The following is a 20,482-nucleotide window of genomic DNA, read 5'->3' on the forward strand; positions in this document are numbered from 1 at the left end:
TCTTCTCTTTATGTGGATGGTTGTACTAACCTCTAAAAACTGAAAGGGATTTTTATTTTTAAATAAAATTGTGTATACTTATTTTTACATTTTGCTCCAGGGCTTTACAGTTTCTCCTCTGATTATACTTTTGCCTTGCCAATTTCAGATCCTCCCTCCTCCCCTACAGTTTATCATACACTCCCTTCTTAACACGCTAATTTATTACGATTATCCATTCTACAAAGCCATTAATGAAGTGAAATGAAAGAAACGAATAAAAATAAAGTGTAAACGCTAGTTCCATCTCTGTGGGGAGAAAGAAAGCCCGCACTTTTATCACTTGGTTCTCAGAATGCAGCAAAACATCCCAGAGACAAATTCTGCCGCATTTCAGCTAAAAGACGTGATATTACATTTTGATATGTTAATGACACCAGGAAATTAGATATTATTTTATTATACTAAAAGTTGACATTTGAATGGCATTAGAAATATTAGATGCTATTGGGTTTTCCTGAAACATACACACAATTTGTAATCAGCGCCTGTGGGGCATGGGATGGGATTAATCCCAGAGTCAGTGGAGGAGTGAGGAAAAAGGACCACAGTAGACAGAGGAGTTGGCTCTGGCTATATCGCTGACACTGTAAGTACTGTTCAGTTCTTATCCTTTAGGGTGATTACTTGGTGACTCCTCTTTCTTCCCCCCTCTTACCACGGTGCTTCCCTGTGCTACTCGGGCTTCGCAGCAGCTCGCTGGTTTTAACGCTCTCTCTCAGGTGAACTGCTCAGCGTACCAGATACTAAAACAACACCCAGCTTGTGGTTTACAGCCCGTTGCCCTGCACAGAGCGGGGAGTGAAGCCCAGGCGGGGGCTGCTGGGACTAGCTTCCTACAGGGACCAGAAGGGGACTTTCCAGAGGGCAATGGAGGGAGCCCCCCCCCCAGCAGCCACTGCCTCCGCGGGGCAGGGGGGTTGTGCGGACGCCTGGCTCCCCGAGCCCAGGTGTAGCCGGCCCCTTCCCGAGGAGGGGGAGGGACTCTGCAGCAGGGGGCTGCTCCTGGTTGGGCCCTCGCCGCCTGTCAGTGGGCGGCGTGTCAGCGGGCTGGCCCCGCCTCGGCTCCGGCTGCTCTCAGCCCTTCGCTGCACAGACATGACACAGACACACAGTCACTGCAGCTGCCGCTGAGCCCGGGGCGCGCGGCGGCGGCGGCGGGCAGCCTGGCACCGGGAGCCGCACCGCCAGAGGGGGCAGCCTGGCACCGGCCCCGGCCCCGCGGAGAGGCGGCAGCGGGGGCAGCCTGGCACGGGGACCCGCAGGGGGCAGCCTGGCACCGGGAGCCGGAGAGAGCCGGCGGGGGCAGCCTGGCAGCAGCGGGACCCAGCCGGGCAGCGCGAGCGGGCGCTGAGCGAGCCCGGGCGGAGCGTCGCGCCCGGCAGCCGCTGAGGCCGGGCCAGCAGCAGCGGGAGCGGCGCCGGAGGAGCCTTCCCAGCCCGGCTCCTCGCTGCCCGTGACCTTCCCGGGGCTCCCCGCCGCCTCCCAGGCCGGGGCAGGGCCTCCTCTCCCGGCGGAGCTTGGCTGCAGGCCCCGGAGAGGGGGCAGGAGGCCGGACCGGAGCCCCCGCCTCCGGGTCCCGCTGGCCGTCGGGCAGGGCCTGTGCAGCGCGCATCGCCGCCGGGGACTGGCGAGGGGGGCGGCGGGCTGCATCCCAGGGCAGCATGGAGGAGCGGGCGGGCAGGCCCTGAAGAGAGAGCCGGGCGGGCAGGAGAGGAGGGATCCGTCGGCTCCGCGTCCCGGAGGGAGAGGGGACCCCCGTCCTGGCTGCTCCCGCGCCCCATGAAGAGCAGGGAAACCGGCGCCTCCCTTGCCTGGAGAGACCCCCCCGGAGCGCCGGGCTGCAGGGACTGAACGGGACCCGCCTCCCCGCAGCAGAGGAGGAAAAGCTTCATTGTGCTGGGGGCAAGAGCCGGGGCTGTGGCCGCACCCGTCCCGAGGTGCAAGGAACGAGCCCGGCATCTACCTTCTGCACAGCCCCCTGCTTCCCCGCAGCCGCGCCGAGAAGGTAAGGTGCTGAGCTGGTTCGCTGCTGCTGCTGCTGCTTTAGAGACAAATGGGTTGTAAATGGGGAGGGGGAGGGAAATAGAAAGAAATCGGGGGTGTCTCACCACCTCTCTCGCCCCCTTCTCAAGCAAGCATGACGAATAAAGGCCGGGGGGTATTGTTTTCGATCCTGGACTTTAATCCCCATCAAATGTGGGGCCGACTAGATGCTCAAACCGGGATACCTTTCGGAAAGCGCATTCCAGGCACAGATCCCCTCCCTTTGCCTTATCTCAAGAAAGGTTCCCTCATCTGGCTTAGCACTTAAGTCCGCTGGCCAAGATCTGAGAAGGGAGTTTCCTTGCATCAGCTCCTGGTGGGACTATTTTCATTTGTTGTCCCCTCTCCTCTCTCTTTCTCGTGTCTTGCCCCGAACTTACAAAAGTCAGAAAGGTGGCCGTTGCCAATTGTATTGTTGGACTTCTGCCTTTGGCAGGGAAGGGTTTCTTTAAAGTCACAGGAGCCCACTAGTGGAGTTGGAGAAATAGGTGAGAGACTTTTTTTGTGTGTGTGGGGGGGGGGGGGGAGTTGGGAGAAGACGGAAGGGTGTTGCAGGTGGGCTTTGAGTAAAACTTCCATTTAGGAAGAGTTTCTGTTTGTCAGTCTCTCCATAGCTCAGTATGTGTCTGTAAGAACTTTTTACACCTCAACTACTTTGCAAGGTAGACTTCAGTTTGGGGGGCTAGCAGGTAGACTGAGTGGGGCTCACAACATACAGCATTTCACTGTATAGGAAGTGGGGGCTGAGAGAGAGAAAAAAACATGCCTTTAGTGTGTTAGACAAGGCAGATAATTCAATGTCTTTTTACTGTGCCATCAAATAGGTTAAAATATACATGCCTGTGTCCAGGAAGGTCATTTTAACACTTGAAGAAGAGATCTTTTTGGCTGGTTTGATATAATTGATTAAGTTCATTATCAGCCTTGTCCGCTTCTTCTGGAGGATCAATAGGCTTTAAACAACTTCCATCTATCTACATTTATTAAATAGTCACTTACTCCCGATAGACAATCTAGCGAAACAGGACCCTTTCTGCGAACAGATTCTATCGTGCTTGTTAAGTCAGGGCTGAATGATTTTGGTTGGAACATTCTGATAATGGGGGTGGATGCACCCCCACACACATACACAGCCCCCTGCTAGGTGTGTCACTTGGACAGATTTCTGCTGTTATCCCATGTCTGTGAATTGTCAGTTAATTCATTAAACTGAACTCCCTAGGGAACACATAGCAATTTGCTGCCTCTGTGGAGGTAACCTGAAGTTTGACAATCTCTTCTATAAGTGCTTTTGGAGAGAGTCCTATTTTGTGCTATTTGCTCACAAGACCATCTGATTTGGTTAGTATGAAAGCAAGTTCACTCCCTGGTACAGCATCAAACCAAGCAATCTTCTTCACTTCTTAGGAATTTCACCTGAATGCAGCGTCTTTCTTTTTCTATTTTGGAGGTGGGTTATTGCCAAAAAGCAAATGGAGCCTTATTTTTCAGTCACACATTGTCACATTGGTGAGAATTAACTAATGGACCTGAAAAAGAGTCTGAACAGTTCTCATATGATTTCTGTACTGATCTTACCTTTTGTGTGTAGAACTTTGCTTGTATAGCGTCTATTTAAAATTGCTAGAGGAAAGTGTGTTTCTAGGGCTAAATGCCATTACTTTCCTATCTCAAAAGGTGTGGACTTTGAGAGAAATACCGGTAAAGTCAGATATCTCTAAATGTTGCAGCTCTCCTTGGATTCTGCATTGAAAAGGGGAAAGAATTGGGCTAGAACACAATCTGAAACAAAATACTGTATTAAAACCAGAGTTGGTAATTCCCAACAGGTCCACACTTTTTATTTAATGAAATCCTCTGGATACAGTTTAATTTTCTTTGTACAACATTTATTATTGCATTTGCCCATAGAGAGGAACAGCAGAAAAATTGATAAATGGATTGAAAGGTTGCCTAGTTTTACTGTAGATTCTTTAAGCTCCTATGTGTCCTTTGCATGTTAAAAAAAAGAAAGAAAAAAAAGCTAGTTTTGTTACTACATGTGGATATACAGTTTAGTCAGTGAATTGCTACACACATTTTTCAACATCCTACTGCAATAGTACACTAGGGGGACTAACTTTTTCTTTCTCTAATGGTGGAAGCACAAAAATTAATGTAATACAAACTAATACACATGAAGACCCCCAGCCCTCTCTCACTAACACCATTAGGGTCCTACACTTGAAAGGAAAATCAGTATGTTTAAATGAAAGTGCTGAGTTCACAGCGGAAAAAATATTTTAACTAAACTCCAGTAGAGAAATGCTGGTTTCTGCTACAAATAAAACTAGGCTATTGAAGCATAGTTTATAAAGAACTCTACTGCAGTCTTTTAGCCATTACCAAAATAAAAAAATGAGGTTAAAATCCACTGTTGGGCAGATATCCTTATGAACTAGACTTTTGAAGACTGAAAAATATAGATCGATACATCCAGGTTTTAAAATTCTCATTGCACAGGCACCCTGGGACTGGAAATCCTAAACTGCAAAATCCCTGGCCTGCAAGGCATTTAAACTCCTCAGTGGCTGCATAATCACTGGTGGCTAATTAGATTGGTATTTTTAATCTCCCACTATGGCACAGGTTAACTTTCCTTCTGTCCCCTCTATAGTTAATGCTCAGAGTCTGTGCTGTGCTTTGCATCTCTGATGTAGTGCATTAGTAAGTACCCTCTTTAACTGATAGTTAAGAAGGAAGCATAATTTGCAGATATTTTGGTACCAGTGTGTGGTTAGATATTTAACAAAATAGCTAATATGATTATGGCAGCTCTGTGCTTCATTTGCACAAGACGGGTTGGATTTTGGTTTCGATTATACAACAGGATAGTGATTCTTTCAGGTTTTGGAGGCATTTGCACCAAGTTTGCTGGAAGGAGAATGAAGAGTAGTATTGAATAGCAATATATCAGATTGCCTGTGCCAGCTATTGAGTTTACCTGAAAGTCCAGGTGTGGTCTCTAATAAACCACAGTATAGACAGAGCAATGGTGAATATCATCATCATCATCACTCCCATAACTGCATTGGTCGTTGGGGCACCATCACTGATGAGCAATCCAACCAATTGTCTCCACCCCTGACAATTGTGTGTCAGTGCTCGAGTCTCTGCAAAGTCTATTCCTATCCACTCTTTTATGTTGTCAGTCCATCTCTTCTTCTGTCAACCTCTTCTTCTCTTCCCCTGTACTGTCCCTTGGAGGATGATCGTGGATAGGATAGATGATCTTGTTACATGGCCATACCACTTCAACTTGCACTTCTTCACGGTCATCAGGAGGTGTTCATATGACCCAGTGCATTGGGTGATGATATTGTGGACCTCTTCATTAGTGATGTGGTCGAAGCAGGAGATGCTCGGGATCTTACGGAAATATCTCATCTCTACTACCGGTATTTTCCATTCAAGTTCTGCCATAAGGGTCCATGCATGCATACAGAAAAATGGAGATGACCAATGCGTGCAGCAGTTTCAGTTTGGATTCCAGGAAGATGTTCTTATTCTTCCTAACTGGCTTTAGCTTTGCCTCTGCTGCTGCTGTTTGTGCAGTTCTTGCTAGTATTTCTGCCTTTGATCCTTCATCAGTGATGATTGCCCCTAAATACTTGAAATACTTCACTGTCTCCAGCTCTTGTCCACTGACAGTGATATGTGAGCCGATCCAGTCATGTTTGTTTGTCATCAGCTTGGTTTTCTCTGAACTGATTTCTATGCTGTATTTTTGTGGAGGTTTCATCCAATCATTTCACAAGGTTTCACAAGGAGAGGGATAGGAATGGGTAAAGTCATTGGTGATTGGAGAGAGAGGTGCATGACTAATGGAAGGAATAAACTGTCATTGGATGCGGACGTGAGGGGAGTGGGTGGAGTTTTGAACGAGTAATGTGAGGTTTGGTTTGCTAGAATCTAGAAACTTCTGGAAGGTGGTCAGGGCAGCTCAGTAAGATGGTTTTATATAAAGCTGTCTACGACTCATTTTTTTCAGTCATCACATTACTTGATAGCTGTTTCTCATTCTATCTTTAGTATAAACTGCTGCTAATCAATACTGCAAATGGATGAATAATGTTAAGAAATTACCAGACATCAATGTATGAATTTGTCTGACTCCACATATCTGAAGTTGAAGATAGTGGAAGAAAACAAGTCATTGGATGGATGTAAGTAATGAAAAATGATCACTTTAGTGTTGCCAACTCCTGCATTATTTTCTGTTTTGTTTTTTTTTAAATAGGTATATCTTCATATTTATGGAAGGGACCCTGAAAGGTCATTGAATCCAGCCCCCTGCCTTCATTAGCAGGACCAAGTACTGATTTTGCGCCCCAGATCCCTAAGTGGCCCCCTCAAGGATTGAATTCATAACCCTGGGTTTAGCAGGCCAATGCTCAAATCACTGAGCTATCCTCTGAAGCTCCAGTTCTTGGAGTCATGTAGTTATGTGAGAATCTCAGCCTTTTTTTTAATTTTTTTTTAAATTTTTTATTTTTTTTAAGTTCCTAGACCTCAGAGAGCAGGTTAAAAACACGAACCCTAAAGGCTCAGTAACCAAAAGTCAAATCCAACATTTATTATTTTTAAAAATCCAACATTTATGCTTTTTTGGAACCTGACTCATGAATTTTGAAATACTTGGTGTTGGCAATACTGCTATCTTCTACAGTAAAATGTAGACGTTGTCACATATTTTTAGTAGAAAGAGAGCAAGGATTTGTGCTCATTTAAAAAACAAATTAGATTTTCTGCACTTATTTGGATTCTTCAAGATCAAATGTGCCATTGAATTAAATACTTTTTTTTAAATTGAAGTGGACGAGTGGAACAATGATGAGTTTGAGGATCCTGCAAGGAAGAAACTTCTGATGGTGTCATTATCATTGAAATATTATAATTTAAATCCCTGTTCCAGACCTTCCAGTAGCTCTTCAGGCAGCTGTTCAACATCAGTTTCATTCAGGAGCAGACTGTGTTCATCTTCAACAACCACCCCAAAATGACACAGATCAATCAATGATTATGCCATAAAAATGAATGAAAGGCAAAGACTTGAACTTGATTAGAAAGTTGCAACCTTCTTTTATGCTGACAACATCACCTTCAGTGTTGCGCAAAATGATCAATATAGAGAAATGGTTGAAGCACTTAGCTTTGGATGTACTCCTTCAGAGACATTTAAACTCGCAGACATACTAGTAGGTACTACAAATTTTCAGGAAAAACTGAAAGAATCCGCATTGACATTAAGCACTTGTCTACACAGTTGAGCAATACGCACTAGAGGGATGTGATTGCTAAAGTACGGCAACATATTGTGCATTAACTGGCCCATGTAGACACTACTGGCGTGAACTAAATGTTCTCTCATGCATGTTAATGTCATGCATGTTAACATACAAAAAGGAACTTTTAGTTCGCACCAGCGGGGTCTACATGGATCAGTTAGTACGCAGCATGCTGATATGCTTTAGAAATCACACCTCTCTATCGCACGTTGCCGTGGCATATAGTCAAGCCCTAAGGCAAGACTGTTGGTCTTTTATGAAAAATGACCTGATAATGGCTTCAAGAATTCATATAGGAAAAGATTTCTCCTTACTTAATGGTATTGAGTCTACACCAAGCTGCCCAGGAAATTTAGAGAAAAGTATGATAATTAGGTGTTTGCCATTTGCTCTGACAGCAAAAATACATAATTTAAAAAAAAAAAAAAAAAAATAACTTCTTGGGTGCAGTCATCCTAAACTTTTGAGGTTTGGGCATTCACTGTTCAAACTTCATTGAGAAAGACGTAACATATAACATGGACCTAACATTCTTTATGTGATTTTTTTTTTTTAAATTCATCCACAATCACACACACATCTCAGGAATATGAGGGAGGGAGGGAGACAATGAAGGTGGCTTTAAGTCACCATCCACACTCCCCATTCTTGGGGCTGGCCTGCCACTTGACTAGTTCCTTTTGTAAAGTAGAGCTGCTTCAGGGCTGCTGTGCTAAACATTGGCTGTCAACAACAGCCTGGGGCTATTGTGGCTGATGGTGGTTGCCAGGATGCTCAGACACAGTGGCCAGGCCCTCTTTCTCCCTGCCACACCCCCTGTCTTGGGATCCATAAGGAGTGGAAATGGCTCCTATGCCACCCGAAAATTCTGTCATACATGCAGAGTCCCCAAGAAACCAGATCAGCTGTCTTTCTAACTGCTTTAAGCTGCTGGGAGTGGGGAGAAGATCAAGTCCCGTGTTTCAACAACTTCATCCAACTACCATAGGAATGTTGAAATTTCCATTGAGCACAAGGAGGACAAATTAGAACGCAGCACTTATTTACATAAGCAGGGAGTCTAGAAAGTCTCTAAAGTTTCCAAAGCAACTGGAAGGGGATTTTTGGAGGGTCATGTGAGATTACAGGTTAATTACACTATTGTAACAGTCTCAGTGGAAAAATAGTGATCTAATTAACAACAAAGAACTGGAAACACACAAGGACAAAATCAAAAAGCTATACTGCGAAGCTATGAAACATTTCCACCAGCGATTCCACAGGACTGATCCCAGAAACATCGGGCATCATACAATAGGTTGAGCACAGAACTGGAAGAAGAGGTTGAAATGTCACTTGTGGAGCGTAGTCTTGAGTTCCCTCCTTCTCTTGTGGCATTTCAGATTAAAGATATGGATTTCTACCCCAAAATTATACATTAATGAAGGTTGTGTTTCAAAGCAAATTTTCCTCTTTTTCCTTCAAAGGTCTCTCTTATGACTACTTGCATGACAAGTCTGACATGCTGAAGTTAGACTGTCTACTGGCTTTAGGTCTAATTTTTGCATGTTGTTCAATAGATGTTAAATGTGTTAATTTATTTTAAAAAATAATAAATGAAGAATGGGGGAAGCAGGAAGAGAAGGCAGAAGCTTCAACATTTTTATTTACTCACAGGGAACATAAATGACACCATTGTGTTACTAGTGCATGAGAAACTGAAATTGACCAGGGTGTTTCCTATGCAAAAGGAGTTCTTCTGGGGGGCAGGGACTGTTGTACAAACATCTTGTAAACAGTAGATAATAAAATGGGGCCCAATCTGGTTGATCCCTCTGGGTGCTACTGCAATATTAAGTAATCATAGAATCATATGACTGGAAGGGACCTCGAGAGGTTATCTAGTCCAGTCCCCTGCACTCGTTGGAGGACTAAGTATTAGCAGTAATTAAAATAACCACAGTAATAAAAGTGCAAAAAGTAAACCAGTAGTAAAAAAGGGTTTTAAAAAATTATTTGTACTGTTTTTTAAAGCATATGATATATTCTGCTTCCAAGATACTGAAAATGCCAAAAGAATAAGCTAGCGTTCTTACCTTTTAAATATCTGAAAGGAAATTAAATATTTAAACTGCTTGGAGAAAAATATTTCCTTGCTCTTTTAAAGTTGTAACTTAATATTCTTTGTCAAAATAGTCTAGTTTAAGACACCAGAGAACTAAGTTGGCATAGACAGCTAGTAGCTGGTATAGAGATAGGCAGAAGTGAACATTAGGGGTCCGATTCTCCAATGAGTTGTTCATACCTATGCAGAGTAGGTGTAAAATGCTTCCAGGTTGGAATTCTCCATTCTCATTAGTGGTAGCATTTTAAACTTTCATTGCACTGGGGTAAATGACTTTCTAAGGTGCAAAGCCTGAGAGAACAAATCTCTCAAATGTCCCTCATTTTGAGTGACGTCACTTATTTTAGTCCTAAAGTTTCCTATGTTCCATGCAGGTTTGGTTGCTCCCTTCACTGTTGTAGAAAACTATTTGTCAGAAATAAAAAATCCTAAGGCTAGAGAGAGTCACTGACATGAAAGGAATCAATGCCAGAGTACTTTAAGCTTCTAGCATGGGTAATTTTTTAAATTATTTGTTGTTGTTGCATTCTTTATTTTGGGTCTCTCTCACATTTGGTCTTGTCAACTTGACAGTAGCGGATAGCCGGCCCCTGAGTCTTCAAGTTATAGGCTGACTGTCCAAATGTTACGTGATTTAGAAAAAAAGCATTTTGACTTTTTGGTTGAAACAATGGAGTTGCAAATGTCACTGTAGTAAGTGGTTCTTCTTCATTTATTTGTATTACAGTAGCACCTAGTGGCCGCAACTGAGAGACGAGTCCTAGGCCTGGTCTACACTGGGGAGGAAGGGGCAGGGGGAATTTTTAGTTAAGCAACTTCAGCTACACAAATAATGTAGCTGAAGTCGACATACTTAGATCTACTTACTGCGATGTCTTTACTGTGGTAGCAAGTATCAGAGGGGTAGCCGTGTTAGTCTGGTTCTGTAGAAGCAGCAAAGAATCCTGTGGCACCTTATAGACTAACAGACGTTTTTCAGCATGAGCTTTCGTGGGTGAATACCCACTTGAAGTGGGTATTCACCCACGAAAGCTCATGCTGCAAAACGTCTGTTAGTCTATAAGGTGCCATAGGATTCTTTGCTGCTTTTACTGTGGTAGGTGGACTGCTGACGCTCCCCCGTCAACTCCGCCTGCTCTTCTTGCTCTGCTGGAGTATCGGAGTTGATGGGAGAGTGCTCGGCGGTCAATTTATTGTGTCTTCACTAGACACAATAAATCGACCCCTGCTGGATCGATCATTCCGGAGGTAAGTGTAGAGATGCCCCTTGTGTGCTAGGCAGAGTACTTACATAAGAATGTAGGAACAGCCACACTGGGTCAGACCAAAGGTCCATTTAGCCCAGTATCCTGGCTTATGACAGTGGCCAATGCCAGGTGCCCCAGAGGGAATGTACAGAACAGGCAATCATCAAGTGGTCCATCTCCTGTCTCCCATTCCCAGCTTCTGGCAAACAGAGGCTACGGAAACCATCCCTGCCTATCCTGGCTAATAGCCATTAATGGACCTATCCTCCATTAACTTACTTAGTTCTTTTTTGAACCCTCTTATAGTCTTGGTCTTCATAACATCCCATGGCAAAGAATTCCAAAGGTTGACTGTGAATTGTGTGGAAAAAATACTTCCTTTTATTTGTTTTAAACCAGCTGCCTGTTAATTTCATTTGGTGACTCCTAGTTCTTGTGTTATCAGAAGGCGTAAATAACACTTCCTTATTTACTTACTCCACACCAGTCATGATTTTATAGATCTAGCTATCATATCTATCTATCATATCCCCCTCTTAGTCATCTCTTTTCCAAGCTGAAAAGTCCCAGTCTTACTCATCTCTCCTCATAAACATAAGAAGAAACAGCTCCTGATTAGAGGGACTTAGTTTGCTGAGGTAGATGTGTATTGAGGTGGTTCAAAGTGATATCTGTTACTGTTTGTATTTAATTTTTATTTTTTTCAGTTGTGATTTTATTGTCATTTTGATCTTAAGTCATTTATAGACCACTAATTTATGTAATGGTAGATTTCTTAAATGTTGTAGAATAGTAATTAAGGCCAAGATCCGGCATTGTGATCCATTGGCAGAAAGTGACACTCTAGTAGACTGCATTGTAGGCTTGGGACTTAACCATGTATTTATTTGTATCAACTTTATATTTTTCTTGAAAATACTGAAATATAATCTTAGAATAAATTGGTCAAAAAAATCTAGTTTTGCAGGATGAAGACAGATCCCACTGCATCTGTCCAGTGATGATGATTTATGCAGGTGAAATGAATCTAACATGGCAGGTTCTGAGTCAACCATCCCATATGGCTGGCAATCCAGGTTCCCTTGTGTTTTCCTGTCCCCCCTTCCCCTCAGCTGTATGACACATGCATACAGTATCTGAATTCATCGTATAACAACTCTCTGATCAATGAGGACTGGGTCCATAATGTCTCCTTTAAATCAGGAATGCAGCTATAACTTGCTGGTGAAAATTTAAGCTTTGGACAGAACAGTAGTGTTCTGGCAAGACACAGATAATGTTGCTAGAAAGAGAGAAACACTTAGAGGAGTGGGTTATAACACTGACTTCAGCCATTGCAGAGAGAATCCATTCTCTTATTTTCATGGTAGTGCATAGTCTGAGGTTCTTATTAGACTCACTGCTGCTCCTAAATAAGCAGATTGTTACAATGCAAGGAAATACCTTCTTCCATCTTCAGCTAGTCATTCCTCTGTGATTCATGAATTTGCCACTGATTGCAGCTCACTCTGCCTGGAGATGACTGTGAAACTTCTAGCTAGTGCAAACAACATACTTTCTAAGATATACAAATCAAAGTGAGCTCATCATGCTAGTGCTCCTCATGCTCCACTGGCTTCCAGTTCCTATCTGGATCTAATCAGGTTCCTGATCATTTTGCTCAAAGTGCCACTGCTTGATCCGAAGTCAATGAGAACATTTACACTGACTTCAATGGGCTTTGGAGCAGACCCTTAATTGTCTGGGTCTTAAATATCTTGCTGTGGCATCAGTTTCTGCCACTGCTTATGCTTAGTAGTAACTTCTTCTATGAGTAGTCTTACTGACGTCAATGCAGCTAATCATGGAATGAGGTACTATCCATTATAAGGCTGGCAGAATCTTCCTCTTAGAACAGAACTGAGCTCAGCTGTGATATTTGGCCTTCAGAGAATAGGGTGAAACTTCTGGGGGCAAAGAGCTCTCAATGGAGGGTCCCCAGCATAGAACTCTATTACCAGAGCCCATGATGAGCCTGAACCTGGTCCACTTGACAGCATGCTGCATGACACATTGTTCTGCACTGTGGCTAATGAGCAACGGAGCATCCTAGATAAAGAAAATAGTTGAAATCAAGGAGGGCAAGTAATGGACAAACTTGTGCAAATCACAATTTTGTATCTAATGCCTTGATGCTACCAGTGATGGGTGCTTTTAGAAATTCTTAAGGTAGTGAGGGATGGCAAAGGAAATGGTCCTTCATTCTGAACAGATTACTGATGTTAAAGCTTTACTTATTGTAGAGGGGATGGGGTGTGGCTGGGTGCCTGGGATGGACCACACTGAAAATGCCACATTCAGGGCAGATCGCAAGAAATAGGACAGACAATCCCTAATAACTGGTGGTTTCCTCTATAATTAAATTCACCAAACCAGTAATAAAAAATGCTTCTGCAACACCCCACTGGTTAAGTAGAAGCAAAACACTGTCTCCTCTAGGCATTCCAGCCCTTGACTTCCATCCTGACAACCAAGTCTAATATAGTGAGGGGTTATTGAAAACCCATTTCACCATGTGTGAGGTTCTTTCTAATCTCAAAGGACCAGACACACATCTCGAGGTCAGTATGAATCTCAGATCTTACCCAAATATCACGCTGTCAGACAATCCTTAGTAAACTAGTTAAAGATTTAATAAAGAAAAGAATGGTTAAGGAATCATATGCATACAAATGATTGCAAAGTCCTTATATCAGGTTTGTAGCAGTGATGGAATAAACTGCTGGTTTGCAAAAGTCTCGCTGGAATCACTGAAACAGATTATGGGTCGTCAGTCCTTATTCAAAGCTTCCTTGTTAGAAATCCAGTCCAGAGAAATGAAGCAGGAAATGAAGACAAAATGGAGATGTTTCAGGGGTCTTTTATATTCTCTTCCATGTGCATGGAATTTTACAGTCTCAAACAAAGCCCACAGCCCCCGTTTGTGGACAGTTACTGGCCCAAGATGGAGTGCAAGGTCACATGAACATATCACATATCCTTACATGATTTGCTGATTCACAGGAGGTGGCCAAAGGCCCCTTGCTGTCTGAGGCATCCTCAGGAAGAGCTATCTGGATGGGATGAGTTTTTTTTCAATGGTCCATGGTGAGATTGGAGAATCCTTAATGGGCCATCCACATATAGCTGTCTAGCCTTGATGTAAATTCTATCTGGTGGGTGTCACCCAGGACTACAACACGTGTGTAAGATCCAAATACATAGCCAATATTCGTAACTTCAGATACAAAGATGATACATGCATATAAACAGGATAATCATATTTAGCAAATCATAACTTTTCTATTGACACCTTATATAACATACATGGTATAAGATTTATGGAAATTGTGTAACAGTGGTAACAACAGTGACATAATGGTTACCTTTCCTATACACCGCATCACAGGGGGATGGAATTTAAAATGTATGAATGAAATTTGCCTATTTTTCTTTAAATTAACTTCTCTGATTACATTTTTCCACTCACGAAAATGGGGCTGATTCCTGTGCTTTAATCTGTGCTTTTAGTGTGACTCAGGTGTGGTGCAAGCCAGGGTTTGAGCCAGTGCTCCTTAATAACAACATATACTGTAGTATTTTCTGTTATTTTAATACTCTGTCTTGAGCAGAACTCATTTCCACTGGAGTCCGAAGAGTGGGAATAAAACCCAAGTCTCCAAAGTGAAACAACAGTATTGCATTAATCCGGATGGCTACCAAGATCTACCTTTTCTTCCACTTGAATCTTCCCCCTAAAAATGACAATCTTTTTACCATGGCATTTTAATTGATGTTAGTAAAGTGCTTTGAAGATGAAATGCTTTAGATAAGTACTAAGTGCTATGATGGTTTTCATTTGAGAGTACTTTTGATTAAAGAGGCTCCTGTAATGGTTTGTACTTGGTGGGGGACAATGGGACTGAGATGACTTTACGTGTATTTGGCGTGGTTATTTTGTTTTGGCAAAGCACAAATGTAGACATGTGAGGTGTCATTGCAATCTGTGGCTCAGGAATAGCTTTCTGATGCAGATGAGCATCTGTATTCTGGAAGCTTGCTCCACGGAGGCTTGTCTTGGAAGTGAATCCTGAGATTACTTTTTATGTCTTGAATATTCTATGCAGAACATCTAGCGTGAGTGGTGTGTGTGTGTGTGTGTGTGTGTTAACATGTCTCTGACAGCAGCTGTGAAGGTCCAAGCTTCTCTCATGCCTACAGCTTTGTTTTTTCATCCCTCCCTCTCCATATCTGCATGAGACCAATTGACTAACAACTGAAATTCTCTGGAATTCTTATAGTTTTGCATCAGAAAATGCTGGGGATCCAAAAAGCAGAGAATCTCCTTCCTAGCTTGACGCAGTTTGTGTAAAAATACCTTCCTTTAAGACTACAGACAGGAAGACAAAGACACAAGGTTCTGATTAAAACACTGGCGTGTCGTCTCATACTCTGCATGTAATATAAATCAAGAATCAATTCAGTGTTGGTTAGAAAAATTTGCTTCATAATTGAGTTTGGAATACGACATGGGGAAAAGGCTGACTTTTATTCCAAGCCCGATGAACTGTTCTTGATAGAGGATCAATAAAACGTGACACGGGGCCAACTTTTTAGAAATATAACAATTTATAACATTATCTCAGGCATATTCCAGGGCATGAGGCCCCAATCCAGGGCCCATGGGAATCAGTGGCAAGACTCTCATTGACTTGAGCTTTGGATCAGAACTTTAATGCTAGTTTACACTGGCAACGTTAAAGCGCTACTGCGGCAGTGCTTTAACGTGGCTTGTGAAGTCGTGGCAGAGAGCTCTATAAAACCCATCTCCATGAGGGGCATAGCTATTAGCGCTGGTAGCACGGCTTCCAGCCCTGGTGAACTGTCTACACTAGAGCATTACAGTACTGAAACTTGCTGCGCTCAGGGGGGGTGTTTTTTCACACTCTGTCAGAGAGAAAGTTGCAGCGCTGTAAAGTGCCAGTGTAGACAAGCCCTTAGTGTCTGATCCTGAAAGGTTTTTAGGATAAATAACTTCTTTTGTGTGGTCAGTGGCACTCATTGCCTCTCAAGATCCTTTAATAACAATTGTGTGGGTTTTTTTTTTAAATTTTTTTAATTCATCTATGAGTTTTCTTGGTGGTTGTCCTGAGAAAGGGGTTACTTATCTCACAAGACAATTTGGTGCTGAGGCATTATTGTAATAAACGTGATTAATAATAATATAGGGTACCTATATGCTTGAATTCAGTGTTCATAAACGTCACATAGTGAGAAGCACATCACAGCATGTGCAAATGTGCAAGTTATACTTTAAATGAAATAGCTTAATTACTGCATGGCAATGCTAGAGTCGGCAACAATCTTTCTGAAAAATTCCTTAATTTGAAGCAGAAATCTAATGCTGGAGATTTAAAACCATTTCCTTCCTGCTTACTATTCAGAAAATACTGGCTTTAGCATTCAGATTCCTCCCCCCCCCCGCCCACGTTTTAAACACTAAACAGTTAGTTTAATATGCAAGTTCTTATAACAGTGGTTTATGATCTCTAGATTAGAAGCAGTGTTTCTGATTTAAAAAAAAATAGATGGTTACTTCATTTTTTTTTATTTTGTGCATCACAATATCTTCTGAAAACTGTTCCTTGAGATCAGGGAGATCTTGTTTATCATGTTGTCTGCAGTTTATAAAAAGAGGTTGAGAGGCATGCACTACTTTAATGGCAATGTGGTGAAACCTTCTAAAAGTTTGCTTTTGGGGCTCAGTGTAATACTTCATTTCCTCTAGAGTCCATGGTTAAGATCCTAAGGCTATGTCTACACTGGCAACTGAACGACAAAACTGTTGTCTTTCAGAGGTGTTAACCCCCCCCCTTCGAAACACAAAAGTTTTGCCGATGACAAGTGCCGGTGTGAACAGCGCTTTGTCGGCAGGAGTGCTCAATTGTCAACAAAGCTAACATCACTCATTGTGGGTGAACGTTTTTTGTCGACAGGAGAGCCAACAAACAGCGGTTACACTGCGCGACTTTTAGTGGCACAGCTGTAGTGACATGGAAGCTGTGTAGTGTAGACATAGTCTAAGTAAATTTAGGCTCTCTCATCAACCCTAGTTTGCATTTTGGACCAGATTGTGGAGTGGTTACACACCCTGTGTAGCATTTACATTTAAACAATGGGGACTACTTGAGAGAGTCACTACTCCCTCTGAGTGTATGGCTACACTTACAAATCTGCAGCGCTGGTAGTTGCAGCGCTGGTCGTCCAGCTGTGCAGGGCCAGCGCTGGTGTGTGGCCACACTCACAGCTACCAACGCTGCAGTGTGGCCACATTTGCAGCATTTGCAGAGCTGTTGGGAGTGATGAATTATGGGCAGCTATCCCAGCATTCAAGTGGCAGCAACGTGCTTTTCAAAAGAGGGGGGGGTGGGGCAGTGTGACAGGGACCGGGGGTGGGGGAAGAGAGAGTGGATTTTTGGAACTGACACTGTGCAAAATCAGAAAAATTTCCCACCCCCTTATTGTTAACTGCAAACAGCCTGCATCCAACATACTCTCTTTCCCCCCTCTGCCCCCTCCCCCCGTTTCTCTCAAGCAAAGCAAACACTCAACCCCTGTGAATGACGCCTTTTCTCGCTGCTGGTCAAGCAAAACGCAAACACTCAACCCCTGTGAATCACGCAGGGAGGAGGATCTCATTTGATTGTTCACAGATTGATCACAGCAAACAGGAGCTGATAAGCAGCTCTGGTAGAGCAGCTCCGGTAGCAACAGAGCTCCGGAGGTTCACAACAAAACAAAGAGAGGCTGCATAACAAAACAAAGGGAGTAATTTAGTTAAAAGCATTCTGGGATACACCCTTATACCCTGGAGGCCAATAACAGCGCTGGTGTGTGGCCACACTTGATGACCAGCGCTGCAGCACCAGCGCTGCAATCCTTATTCCCCATGCTGAGTGAGGTGCACGGCCAGTGCTGCAGCCAGGGAGTTGCAGCGCTGGAAGTGCCCTGCAGGTGAGGCCACTTACTAATTGCAGCACTGGAAAGCCTCCACCAGCGCTGCAACTCGCAAGTGTAGCCATACCCTGAGATGCACAGAGTTGCTGTGCTGTGACCACTGCTTATTACACTTCCCCATATCTTCTCACAGTCGTCTTGTGCTCCCCAGTCTGCCTTATTCTTCTGTGGTTTCTTGTCCGACATGATAGACCGAAAGCTTCTTGCGGCAATAACTGTCTTTTTGGTTTGTGTTTTTACAGCACCTTGCACGACGGGTCCATGATGTCTGATGTGGGGCCTGTAGGGATTACAGTAATACAAAACAAACCAAAGCAACTAATAATTAAAGCATTAGACAGTTTGACAAGACTGGCAGGACGCGTTTAAAAATTGGGCTGTTATCACTAAGGTTATTGTATGCATCTTTAAAGCAAACCCAAAGCCTTGCCATACAAATTAAAGCGTTTATGTGCTTGCCATCCAGAACTACAGAGGAACAGTAGGCTATTGGTGGCATTTGGTAATAATGGCTACAGTATTAAAATGAAGATGGAAAACTAACAACTAATGGATGGGGGGGCAAAATAAACTCTGTAATCCTCTGGGACAATGGCTCTAGTCTAAACAAGTTGTTCCTGTGATTTGTTACTTAATGCACTTATTTTTATTTGTCCCCTTCAGCAGAGAGCTCTGTCACTGAAGAGATTTGATAATAGCCTGGCTAGTATATTAGCAGTCATTTATACTCCTATAATAAAACAACAACATTTTGGCCACGTATAGATTCTGCTGGGTTCAAGTCATTTTCATTTGCTGCATTTCACCTCTGATCTCACCTTCAGTAGATGAGATTACATAGAACTAGATAAGGACTTTGTCCGTTCAGTTCTCTCCCATCAAGCCACAGGGGACCAGATATTTAAGTGAGATGGTTATGTTCCTCCCCCGCCCATCTACAGCTGGATTGGAACAGTGGAGAGGTATTTGTGTATTGCACATACATTAGAGGTATTTGTAGTTTGCATGTGTTATTCCTTCAGCAGCATTTGCCACTTGGATGGCTATAACCAATAAAAATTGAAAATGAGAGAAACATCACCTAAAAGGAGGAGGAAGTTGGATACTATATTGGATTCATTTCTTTAATATGTATAAAATTTTCTGAGTTTCACAATTCAGTATTTCTGATGTCACTGACTTACAACAATAAACAGTGCAATGATAATGTTTATAGAGGCAAATTTTAAGATGTTAAATGAATAACTTATTCTAATAACACATACTTGAAGCTCTGGAGAGAGCATACACTGTAGTGATCTAACAGATACCATGTGAGGAGTATTTGTGGATTAGGGATAATGAGAAGTTGGGGTGTTGCTTATCTCATTTTGATACGTTTAAAAGAGAGAGTTGACTTGGGAGGGATTGTTTCTTTGGTGCATTCTGGAAGGAAGCATTAAGTTTTGGGGGTGTTTCCTCCCCCAACCCTCTCCCTTTTCCCTTTGTGACTGCATCTTCTTACTAAATTAAAACGTCTTTTCTTAGCCATTACCTTATAATGGAAAAAGACACTTGTTCTAGAGTTAGTCTTTTATGTCTTCTAAACTGAGTTGACTCCCCTACTGTGACTTCAATAATGAATCATTTCAGAGGTTCAAAGGATTTAATGTGTTTCTGGTGGATCTGTGAGTCTCAGTTAGATGGTTAAAAGCAAAATAACTATAACAGGTTGGATGCAAAGAGCTGTCCCCCGCCAGCTTCTTTTTCACCTTCCCACGCCCCCCTCCCCCCAAATGTTCAAAAGCATCTGCTCCTTGCCTCTTCTTTCCTAGGTGCTGTGTGTGCATGCATATTGATAAACACTTTATGAACAAAACTCCATGGAAAACCATGAGACACAGTTACTATGATGAGACAGGCAAGCAGTTCTGCCTCTATGACAGAGGTTCTCAAACTGTGGTCCACTGCTCCTTTCAGGTGGTCTGCGTAGAGTTCCCTATAAGGTGTGCACCTGAGCGGCTGCACACGAGAGAATGAAGGGCCACCCACCTAATTAGTGGAGCTGAGCAGGCGTGGCTCCACTAATTAGGTGCCTGGACCCTGGAGAAGACGCACATGTAAGTGGTGGCGTGGGGGGTGGGGAAATAGGGGGTAGGTGGGAGGAGGCAGTGGGGTAAGAAGAGGAGGTGGGGGGAATTTGGGATGTGCAGGGCTGCAGTGGCCAGAGAAAGAGGTGACTTTCCCCAGCTTCAAGGCTGCGGCTGCCGGGGAGAGAGAGGCCCTCCTTCCCAGCCCCAGATCAGGGGCTGCTGCAGTGCGGGAGAGAGGGAGAGACCCTCCTCCTTCCCAGCCCAGCTTGGTGGCTGCCGCGGTGGGGGAAGGAGGGCACATCCATTGCATTAGAAAGGTAAGACTACTGATATTAAAATATGAGTTGTGTGCTTTTATTTGTAGAACAAAAAAAGTTTATAAAGTTGGGTTTTTTTATATAGCACTTTTATCCAAAGCGCTTTACAATAGTTAGCTAACGTTACAAACAACATTTGGAAAGATCATTAATTGGTCCGCTGAGACCCGCAGCAATTTTCAAGTGGTCCGTGGAAAAAAAAAAGTTTGAGAACCACTGCTCTATGATGCAAGTAGCTGGTTGGTGAGGATAATTCTGGAGCAAATGAAAATGATACTACTGCAAATGAAACTGT

At 43.3% G+C, this 20,482-nt stretch overlaps 1 protein-coding gene across 4 annotated transcripts in view; it reads left to right on the top strand.

The window, feature by feature from the left end:
- Positions 1–590: 590 nt before the first annotated feature.
- Positions 591–20,482, top strand: part of LARGE1 (LARGE xylosyl- and glucuronyltransferase 1) — a 365,026-nt gene continuing 345,134 nt past the window's right edge. For 2 of the 4 annotated variants that reach the window (XM_044986881.1, XM_044986900.1), the window contains exon 1: positions 1,144–2,047. Coding sequence is in view for 1 of the 4 variants with exons in the window: in XM_044986872.1 (XP_044842807.1) it covers positions 6,285–6,290 (6 nt within the window). In the remaining 3 variants the exon portion in view is untranslated. Of the gene's footprint in view, positions 629–1,143; positions 2,048–6,156; positions 6,291–20,482 lie in introns of those variants that run through there. The other 2 variants (XM_044986872.1, XM_044986889.1) reach the window with 2 other exon arrangements.

This window comes from Mauremys mutica, chromosome 1 (assembly GCF_020497125.1).
Source record: "Mauremys mutica isolate MM-2020 ecotype Southern chromosome 1, ASM2049712v1, whole genome shotgun sequence".
NCBI lineage: Eukaryota > Metazoa > Chordata > Testudines > Geoemydidae > Mauremys > Mauremys mutica.